The 11,110-nt window shown below is 57.6% G+C and overlaps 1 protein-coding gene across 1 annotated transcript in view; it reads right to left on the reverse strand.

The window, feature by feature from the left end:
- The window catches only part of ZBTB46 (zinc finger and BTB domain containing 46), a 34,791-nt gene extending 23,881 nt beyond the window's left edge, over nt 1–10,910 (reverse strand). Inside the window, exon 1 of the mRNA XM_065893436.1 lies at nt 9,974–10,910. Coding sequence (XP_065749508.1) covers nt 9,974–10,910 — 937 coding nt within the window. The remainder of the gene's footprint in view (nt 1–9,973) is intronic.
- Nucleotides 10,911–11,110: the final 200 nt, after the last annotated feature.

Genomic DNA, 11,110 nt, shown 5'->3' on the forward strand with positions numbered 1-11,110 from the left:
GGGTGACAGTGAAGGGAATGAAAGCCGTCGACTGAAAAATTCCCACATGAATATTTATGACTCAGGAAAGGTACCACCGTCCAGGGAATCGAGACCAGACACGCCTGCGGTCACTCAGTGTCCTAACCTAGAGCCCTCGCGGGTCCAGTGGAGAGCCAGCTGCACAGCCCCGAGCAGCTCGTGATAGGACACGCGGACATGCTCTCAGCGCCTGAGTGCACCCTCCATCTCCCAAGCCTTGCGGCCTGTCGGCTGAGCACCCAGGTCGAAACTGAAGCCCCCAATTCTGGAAACAGCACTTGGGACGTCTCCCAGTATAGGGATGATACCAGTCAAACGGAGCTTGGAAGGAACTGGTCATTCTGAAGGTGAGAGCTGTGAAGGAGACCAGAAGGGCTAAGGGGACTTGACTCTCCGACGTCATCTTGATGGGCCGGGCACACGCACAAGCACGGCCTAGGGCGCCCCACGCTGGCCGGGTGGGCTCCTGCACTCACTCTGGCATCCACTTTGGAGGTGCAGGGAGACCCAGTTTCCCCAGAATTTCTTGTTCGAATGAGAAAGCGGAGGAAAGTGCCCAGAAGGGAGAAGGTGTGAGGTTGACCCTGGGCCCTCCCAGGTCCTAAGCCTCCTGCCCGGCAGACAGGCTGGGAGCCTGGCGAGGGGCAGGGGGCAGGGGTGGCGCCTGGGGGCACCGGCCAGGCGCCAGGAGAGAGAGCGGGTCCTTCCCAGGCCCTTGCAGACCACAGCCTGACTTCAAAAGGAGGGATTAAGACGATGAGGTCAAAAATGAAATTCTACAAACAGAACAGGGAGTTGAAAGCAATAGTTAACATTGCAACAAATCCTTTCACAGATAAAGAATTTGATGTTACATAAAGCCACAAAATAGGCTCTTACTAGATTATTGTTATCAAAAAAACTAAAACCTTTCCAAACACTCCGTGGGGGCAGGGGGTGGCGCCAGTACAGCTGTCCTACCCGTTAGCAGCAGCGGCTTTCCTTTAGCAACTTGACATTCATGGGTTAAACCCAGACTTCATTTTGTGCCGCTTTCAGGTGGATCTCAGCTGGAGCCGGGAGAGCTGGGAAGCCAGGCTCGGACCTGAGCTTCAGGAACGGCCTCCAGCCTGAGCCATCAGCCACCGTGTGTGACAGGACTGTCCCCAAGTCCCCTCCAGGCAGGGACATCTCCTGAGCGAGGACCCAGGGGCTCCTTCCTTCAGCTGCTGGAGCTCATCCACCAAGTGACGACCCTGAAAACGTCTCATCTAACATTTTACCTCCGAACAGTGACGAACTTAGACTCGGTGACTTAGAAAAACCCTTAAATAGTGAGGTTAAAAAACTGACAGGGACTTCCGTGGTGGTGCAGTGGTTAAGAATCCGCCTGCCAATGCAGGGGACACGGGTTCGAGCCCTGGTCCGGGAAGATCCCACATGCCGCGGAGCAACGAAGCCCGTGTGCCACAACTACTGAGCCTGCGAGCCTGCGCTCTAGAGCCCGCGAGCCACAACTACTGAGTCCGTGTGCCACAACTGCTGAAGCCTCACACCTAGAGCCTGTGCTCCGCAACAAGAGACGCCACTGCAATGAGAAGCCTGTGCACCACGAGGAGTAGCCCCTGCTCGCCACAACTAGAGAAAAGCCCGCGCACAGCAACAAAAACCCAACGCAGCCAAAAATAATAAAAATTTTTTTAAAAATGTGCAGACCCTTTGGGCCAGCAATTCAACTATAAAAAAAAAACAACAACAACTGACAAACCAGGGGCCAGATGAGGTGCGATGGGCTCGACTGGTAGCTGTGGGGCGGTGGACCCCTTCCGGGTCACCTGGTGATGCCACAGGGGGCTTCCTCGTACAGAAGAGACCACGGCGGCTGGACGGGGAGACCAGCCACCAAGACAAGGGACAGAGTGTGTGCAGCCATTTCACACACGCGTGTGATGGCAGGAAATGTCCCTCCACCGACCGCCCAGGGCAGGGGAAAAGGCGCTCAGGGCTTCTTCCCCAGGCTGACCTCTTTTTAATAAACAAGGCAACCAGGATGAAAAATACCAACATCTAACTGTAAAGGGCCAAGTGCTAAATGTAAAGATTGATTCTAGAGCAGAAAGGGGTTTGGGGGGGGGGTCCTTCTTCCCGTAAGTGATACATGATAACATTTTGAAAATTTCACTCACTTACAACCTTTAGCTGAAAAGCAGAAAAGAGATTACAATTAAAATAAGCAGACTTTCTAAACAATTAAACTAGAAGACGCTGTGTGAGCTGCAAAGTGGGTAATAAACAGATGATGGAGCAGAGGAGGGAACAAGCCCAGGGCCGGGGGCGATGGGACAGGGGCCGCCTCACCACGAGCGCCTGGTCAAAAGCAGACACTCGGCTTCTAAGATTTCCCCAAATCTCCACTCTTCACGATTCTCAAATACGCTCCCAAGCTGCCTTTGAGAGGCTTCCTGCAGATGTCCCAGCCCAGCCCGCGGCCTCTCATCCAGGGAACAGGCACCCCGCGAACACAGATGTGCAAACAGCAACACAGCGGAACCTTCCGGAAGAGTGGAAACTGCGGGGCCGAGGCTGTCTCCCTGGGTGACTCCACCCTCCTGAGTTACAGCTCAAACCAGACCTTAGTCCTAACTTCCGCTAGATCTCACAAACATTGCAAAATAAAGTTCAAAAAACTGTTGTAATTATGCACTTTGTCTAAAATCTACCTTCTTACTTTATGTGTCCAAGGTGTATTATTTCTTAAGTGCTTCTGTATCCAAGTTAAAATCAAGTTACCTCATTTTCTTTAACTACCAAAATGTTTTCACCTCATGGAAGAAATTCTCTTTAATTAAAAAAATATATACAGTTAGTAAGGTAGTTCCATGGGCAGGTGGTATCAGAACAGCTGGACACCACATGCAGAAGGTGACCGTGAAGGTGGACCCCTCGCCTGCCACACGCAAAGATCAACGCGCATCTCAGGCCTGTAGTCACACCCAATCCTCCAGGGGAACCACGGGAGACATCTCTGTGACCTTAGGCAGAGGTCCCTTGGATTAGACCCAAATAGCATGAACCACAAAAGAAAAAAGTTCACATACTGGCCTTCATGAAAATTTAAAATGTGTACACTCTTCAAAAGACACCGTTACAGGAAGAAACGAGCCAAAGGCTGAGAGAGAGTGTTTTCAGAGCACACACCTGACGAAGGACCTGCCACCAGGACACTCGGAGGACGCTCTACTCAGCAGAAGACGCTTCCCCAGGAAGAGGGGTCAATGGCAACTAGGAAACAATGCTCGTTGTCAGAGCGGGACCCCGGCCAGCACAGGGTGCTGGCCGGCCCAGCTCTCAAACCCGCCACCATGCACGGCCCTGAGCAGAGACCGCTCAGAGGAAGACAGGGGAGGCTGGCGAACCCCTGAGAAGACACTCAGAAAACCATAATGAACCTAGGGGCAGGACAGGAATAAAGACGCAGACGTAGAGACTGGACTTGAGGACACGGGATGGGGAAGGGTAAGCTGGGATGAAGTGAGAGAGTGGCATGGACATATATACACTACCAAATGTAAAATAGAGAGCTAGTGGGAAGCAGTTGCATAGCACAGGGAGATCAGCTCGGCGCTTCGTGTCCACCTAGAGGGGTGGGATAGGGAGGGTGGGAGGGAGACGCAAGAGGGAGGGGAATGGGGATATTCGTATGCATATGTCTGATTCACTTTGTTGTACAGCAGAAACTAGCACACCATTGTGAAGCAATTATACTCCAATAAAGATGTTAAAAAGAGAAAGAAAACCGTAAGGAGATGCCCCCACGCCCTCCAGAACCGCTACGATTTAAAAACAAACCAATCCACGGTGTGCGGGACGCTGACACGAGTGTACATCACACACACCCCTGGTTTCTTGCACGCACCCTACCCGACGGCCCAGCAGCCCAGTCCTGGGAGCAATGCAGAGAAATCACACAGATACTCGTCCTGGGACGTTCACGGCAGCTTGATCATAACTGCCAGAAATCACCCAGACAACCCAAACGTCCATCAGCAGGGGTGTTACAGCAGAGAACGGAATAACCTTGGCAGTGAAAGGATGATTGGTGGACGCACGTGGCAGCCTGAGCGAACCCTGAGAGCATGTTGGAAATCGCAGCCAGGGACAGATGAGAAGTTCCCGAGGCTGTGGAGGGAAGCGGCCCGGGGTCCCCTGGTGGTGACTGTGCGGGGCCAGGCTGGTGTCCTGGCCGTGACGCTGACACGTCAGCGTTGGGGGAAGCTACCTAACAGGTGCACGGGCTCTGGCTGCATCACTTCTCACAAGTGACTGCAAATCTGCATCATCTCCAGATGGACACAGGCGGGCACAGCACACCCTGCGTGACGCCCTCCCTCGCGACCCCCAGGCTGGCAGGAGGCGGGGTGGGGTGGGGGGTGTCCAGAGGCTGAGGGGATGTCCTGAGGGGACGTCCGTCATCCAAAGGCACGTGTACGGTGTGGGGAACGCGGGCTCTGGTGAGAGGCGGGCCGGAGGGCCGGGACGAGGTGCTGGTGGCGGCCCTCTGAAATTCAGAGAACGAGGTGGGTTTGGGTGGTAGATGCATAAACATGTGAACACAGCAAGACGTGAGCAGGAGGAGAACCTCAGCGCAGGCAGGCTCACTTGCGTTTTTTCAACTTTTCTGTAAGTGTGAGTATTTCCCCCAATAAAACGGCAGGGAGAGAGACAATAAATTATTCTAACCATACACTTGAAATCTGTACAGTTTATTTTACTTTTTTAATAAATTTATTTATTTTATTTTGGGCTGCGTTGGGTCTGTGTTGCTGTGCGCAGGCTCTTCTCTAGTTGCGGCGAGCGGGGGCTCCTCTTCGTCGCGGTGCGCGGGCTTCTCATTGTGGTGGCTTCTCTTGTTGCGGAGCACGGGCTCTAGGCGCTCAGGCTTCAGTAGTCGTGGCTCGCGGGCTCTAGAGCACGGGCTTCAGTAGTTGTGGCACGCAGGCTCAAGAGCTGTGGCTCGCGGGCTCTAGAGCGCAGGCTCAGTAGTTGTGGCGCACGGGCTTAGTTGCTCTGCGGCATGTGGGATCTTCCCGGACCAGGGCTCGAACCCGTGTCCCCTGCATTGGCAGGCGGGTTCTTAACCGCTGCGCCGCCAGGGAAGCCCTGTGCGGTTCATTGAATGTGTATCGTACTTAAAACAATAGCAAAGGGAATGGCAGTTTTCACCAAAACACCTCGTTATTATCTGTGTTCCCATGATGGTCCCCATGTGTCTGGGTCCTAATCTCTGTGAACACGTCACCTCACGTGGCAAAAAGGACTTTGCAAGTGGGATGGGAGATCACCCTGCCGGTCCAGGGGTCCCTGTCCACACAAGGGTCCATCTCAGAGGAAGAGGGAGGCATGAGGGCCAGAGCCAGCGAAGGGGATGCGGCACCAGAGCTGAGGTCCGAGCGACACAGGGCCACGGGCCAAGGAACGTGGCGTCTCTGGAAGCTGGAAGAGACCGGGATTCTCCCCTGAGCCCCCAGAAGGATCCGGCCCTGCGAACCGGCGACATCTGGGCGAGAGATAATACAGCTGGGCTGCTTCAAGCCACTACGTCTGCGGTGATTTGTCATAGCGGCAGGAAACAGACACGCCCCTAGAAACACCTCTAGGTCTACACCAGAAACACACATGCCACCAGCACCAGAGGGCATGCACCGAGGGTCCTGGCAGCCAGGCCCGTCAAGGTCAGGACAGAGCCTACGGCTGGGGAAGGGGCGGGCACCCCCGTGGGCTCCGTCAACAGCAGACTGACCGGGAGAAACCAGCACACAGGGGCCGAGTCAGGACACACTAGCTGGGGAGGTGGTCCCCAGGATGGGTGTCGGGGTGTCTGGGGGGTGGGTCATGCCCCCCTTGCCGGCTGAACATCTGGGATTTGACTTAGAAGAGTCAAATGTGTATGTCTGCTTCCATCTTTTAAAAGTTTGATAAAAGCAGCAGCATAAAAGTTTTCAAATGAACAGTTAAAAATTACACTCACAGCTCCTTTTAAAATCTCCATTTAAATGTAAGCTCCCAAGCTGTGCTTTTAAGTGTATGTATATAAATACACGTCTATACAGCAAATACAAAATGTACGAGCATCTCCCCGGGCACTTCAACACAGCCAGAGCCTCCTCGTCCCTGGGAGGTGGGTGCCTGTGGGGCTTCGGTCCCCACCCCGGTCGGCACCCTGGGGGCGTCACTGTCACAGTGTCCAAACATCAGAAGAAAACACACACCTGGCTGAAGAGGACAAAACCCCTCAAATTCAAATCAAAACAGGACCCAGCGAGGTGGCGGCACATCTGGGAACCCGCCTGGAAGCAGCCAAGGCAAGTGGCCTCTGCGCCAGGTCAGCAGGGGGCGCCCGCGAGATCAGGAAGAGCAGAAACGCACCCCGGAGCAAACGAGCCCTCGAAAAGCTGCCAGCCGGCTCTGCCAGCACCAGGGGCCCAGCCAACCCCCACCCCTCTGTCGCGAGCGGAGCCTTGCGGGTCCCGAGCGCGACCGCGGGCCGCGCGCACCTGTCGCCTCCCAGGGGCCCCGCCTTGTCCTGACGCACCCAGACCCAGACCCTCCAGCTCCCTCTCAGGGCGGGGTCGGGGGGTGGCCCCGGGTGACCAGCCTCGGCTCCCACATCTGGATGATGAGAGACCTCAGGGGCTCGGTCTTCAGGAACTGAATTTTCTAGAAAGTCCAGGAACTTCCATTTCATCAGAAAAGAAGCTCCGCTGGCCACTCAGCAGAGCCACAGTGACGAGGATCTCCAGTCCAGGTGGTAACTCGGAAGTGCGGCCTCAGGCCAGGGCTGGGCGGCCAGGGGGGCACAGGCCAAGGGTCTCGGTCAGGGCCGAGCCCCGCCCTCGCCCAGGCCCCGCCCCCAGAGAGCCCGCCCTCCGGGGCCAGCACGAGGCCCCTCCCCCACCCCCCACCTCAGCAGCAGGTACGCTCCCCTCCGGACATACCGCCCCGTGAAGACCACTGCTGGGGTGTCAGGGCAGCAGCTGCCCCCTGACCACGGCCCCAAGGTCGACCAGAGGAATTCCAGGCAATTCCAATCCTTTCTGAAAGGAAAACGTCTCGGGGTACAGCCAAGGGAGGGACTGCCGGCCTGGCTTCAGCCCCAGCATCGGGCTGCGAGGGAAGAGACCCTCCGACCTGGGCAGGGGAGGGCTGGGCCCTGGCCCCAGCAGGACGGCAGCTGCGAGCTTAGAGCACCCACCAGAGTCTCTGGAGGCCACCTGCACGCCCTGAAGCCGCTCTGTGGTCCCCACGTACTCTTCAAAATCCCAGGACGCCAGGGTCCACCCTTACCGAGGCTCAGGGATAAACAGTTCCTTCACAAGACCCACACGCTTTATTCTAGCTCAGAACTTTATTTCTGCAGATCCTTTTCGGAACACGGGTGGGATGTCGGGATGGGGCACCTGGGCTCTCCTGACACCAGCTTCTGAACAAGTACAAGCCGTCGCATTGGAGGCTCACGGCCTTGGGATCATAGACAAGGGGCCGAGGCCGGAGCCGGCAGCTACCACGGGCCCGGCCTGTGTCCATCGCACCTGCACGTTTAAACGCCGTTTCCCACAGCTGTAACCCGGAGGTACATTTCAACGGATGTTTTCTTGGAAGCTACTGGGTTAGAAAGCTCTTGGCTGCCTGCTTGGAAGAATCACTTTTAAATGCGAACAGGCCCCAGAGTCCCTGACGCCGAGGTGGGGACACGCAGGGGACAGGGCGGTGGTCCGCTGCAGGGCTGGGCATCAGAGCATCTTCGTCAAGCGCCCTGAATGATCGGCAGGAACCGGCTGACACATTCCTTTGGAAAAGGGCCTTTTCTCCTATAAACGGGATGAGAAGGAAACAATACTCTCCTCTAAGATGTGATCAATCTTTAAGGAAAGCAAACTCTCCTCCACTGCGGATCACAATTTATGCCTCCAAACCCCAGCCCAGGGCCAGGGCAGAGGAGTAAATGGCCACTGTGGCGGGCAGAGCCGTCCCACGCAAGCCCACACCTCGGGTCCTTGTCTTAGCAACTCAGGGGAAATCTCGCAGTTGCCTTGGTAACCCAAGGGATTTCAGACATTAGCAAGAGTACACCAGGAGAAATCACTTGTTGGATTCTAAAAACACCTTCTGCTCGACAACTGCATTTAAAACATCAAACCCACAGGCTTAGGGAGCGTCCCGTTCTTAACGTGCTGGTGGGCTCTCCGATCTAGAGCCTCCAGCCCCGCGGCCCGCCGGACGACCCGTGACGCAGCAGGTGTAGGACAGGACGGGAAGGCTCTGCGGCCCTGACCCACCCAGAAGGTTCCTTAAGTCAGTCCCTGTGGACGCTGCTCTCCAGGCTTTAGTCAGAGCTAAAGGGACGTTTAGTCGTCACGGAGAGAGCAGACACAGACAACCACTGTGCCGACCGCTGGCAGGGAGACAGGTGGGCTTTCTATCATCTCAGAAACTTAACCTTCTTCTGAGTTAGTTCAGTTACACTCAACGGTTCTGCGGGGGGCTTCCCATCAGGGACACTGGCAACGTCACGACCAGGGGTGGGCGGCTCCTGGCATGCAGTGGGCGGAGGCCATGGCACTGCCGATGTCCTACAGCGCGAAGGACGCCACCTCACACAGACTCATCCTGCCGAGGGGGCGACACTGGTGGAACCCGCCTGGACTGAACCTGCAGGAGGCTGGCCCAGCGCTTGGGGCTGGGGACGCACAGGGGCAATGAGAATGAGAACCAGTAAGAAAGGCCACAGTGTCTCCTGGGGGTGATGAGAAAGTTCTGGAGATGGATAGTGGCAATGTATTTAATGCCAGTACACCTAAAAATGGTTAAAGGGGTGAAGTTCATGATACGTACGTTTTACCACAGTAATCAAGCTAGTGTATCAAGAGCCCCAGGGTCGCCCTCCCAGCCCCAGCACAGGCCTAGCACTGGTGACACCTTTCAGGGCTTGTGCCCACGGTTCACTGCCTTCTCTCCACCTCTGTCCACCTCTGAGCCCCCACTGGGTTCTAACCTCCTTCCTGGAGGGGCCTCCCCAACGCGGTCACTTGCTGAGAAGCCTCCATCCTGCTCTGGACCAACCCCGTCCCACCAAAGCCCCTCCTCACTCCAAACGCAGCCCTCGTGGTCCCATCTGTCGCTCGGGAAAGCTCGGTGCGGCCGTAATTATCACACGCTCGGCGCCAGCGAGAGCACCTGGCATCTAGTAAACGTTTCACTTGTTTACGAGCCTGGGAGACAGAAAAACCATCCTCCAGAGGGCGAGGGCCAGTGCCAACACAGCTAAGCTAAGAGCCCTCACGGCTGACGGACTCGGGGCCCAGAAGGGGCTCCCCACCTGTGCGGTAACGCCCACCGGCTGCCCTGTGGGCGAACCACAGAACCCGCACTTGTTGGCAATGAGGAAATAGCCCTCATCGGGAGGGGAGCTTGTGGCCACGAGCCCTCGCGTGCCCAGGACGAAACACACACACGTGGTGTTTCTTCCACGTTGACAACAGTGGCCACGGCTGGAGCCCACACACCTGGCCTGGCCTCCCCTTCCACCCGAGTCACGTCCCTTCGTGCACTTCTTTATCTTCTCAACACCGTCACGTTTAAATCTTTAAAAATTAAGTTACGCCACCCAGTGCCTACGAGAGGCTCCACCACACCCCACGCTGGGGCTCCTTCCGGGTGTCACCCCGCCTTTCCAGCTCCAGAAAATCCCCAGCCCAGCAGCCTCGGTGTGTCGGCGGCCCTGGCGCACCCGCTGGGACGCGTCGGCCCCCTTCCCCGCGCTCACACCGATTTACTACGAGAGGGGGTGACCCGCGGGAAGCCACCAGCGTGAGCCTGGAAAGGTGCCACTGCACGGACAAAACGAGCGGCCCCGGGGCCACCGACAAACGCCCCAGGGCGCCCGAGCCCGGCCTGTAACAAACCAAAGGCTTACTTGAGTCTCGGCTGCTGAAGGGCCACCCGGACGTCGGGAGGAAAGATGGCAGCGGGGAGCCGGCCCGGCTGTCGTCCTCCACCTGCTGCGTGATGTGCCGGACCGTGTCTTTGTTCTTGCGATTCTTCCTCCGGCCCGTGGGCTGCCAGCCGTCCCCTGCCGCCTGCTCTGAGAAGGAGTTCTGAGCGGCCCCATCCCCGGCGGACGGCGGCTCGCTGCCCCCGTAGTGAGCCGGCGAGAGCCGCTCCTCCTTGATGTGCAGGGGCCCGTAGCCCGCGTCGCCAGGCCACAGCGGCTGGGAGGACAGGTCCGCGGGGCCGTCGGCCTTGGGCTCCTGGTCCTCCTTCCCGCAGCTGCTCCCGCCCTCGTGGCAGCTGGCGATGGCCGAGTCCCCAGAAGAGTTGGCGGGGCTCGTGCGGCGGGCCAGCCACGGGGAGATGCTCCTCCCGGCCATGACGGCGGAGATGAGGGCGTCCGCGCCGCTGCTGGGCGGGGCGCCCACCTCGAACTCCGAGAGCTCGTCCGAGGCGTCCGGCTTGATGCTGATGTCCAGCGCGGCCTTGATGAAGTCGTGGCAGGCCTGCACGATGTCCGTCATCTGCAGGAAGCTGGCCGCGGACATCACCTCGATGACGTTCCTGCTGGTGAGGGCCAGGTGGGCAGAGTACATGAAGTCGATGATGGCCTTGAAGCCCTGGGCCGTGACGATGTCCAGGTGCGTGACCGTGGCCTGGTCGGACGCCTTCTGCACCTGGCAGTAGAGCGTCTTAAAGTAGCGGCTGCTGCCGAGCAGGACGTTCTTGTGGGCCTTGAAGACCTTGCCCTCGACCACCACGCACACGTCGCACAGGACGCCGTGCTGCCTCTGCTCGTTGAGCTCGTGGAGCAGATGCCGGTAGTGGGACGCGATTTCCATATCTTCCCGCCGGCTGTTCATCTGGGATCCTGGGGTGGTCTCTTCTACGGACTCTGTGGGGCAAGAACGGAAGGGTTACCCGCACGGTCGACACACACACCGAGGGAGTTAGGAGGGTGCACGGAGGGCGGCCACCGGGCACAGGGCACTCGACGGTGGGCACCTGAACCAGCGTCCAGTTCGAGGCTCACCTGTCGTCGGGCATGTGGCGCTCTGAACTG

Source organism: Phocoena phocoena, chromosome 15 (genome assembly GCF_963924675.1).
Source record: "Phocoena phocoena chromosome 15, mPhoPho1.1, whole genome shotgun sequence".
Taxonomy (NCBI): Eukaryota; Metazoa; Chordata; class Mammalia; order Artiodactyla; family Phocoenidae; genus Phocoena; species Phocoena phocoena.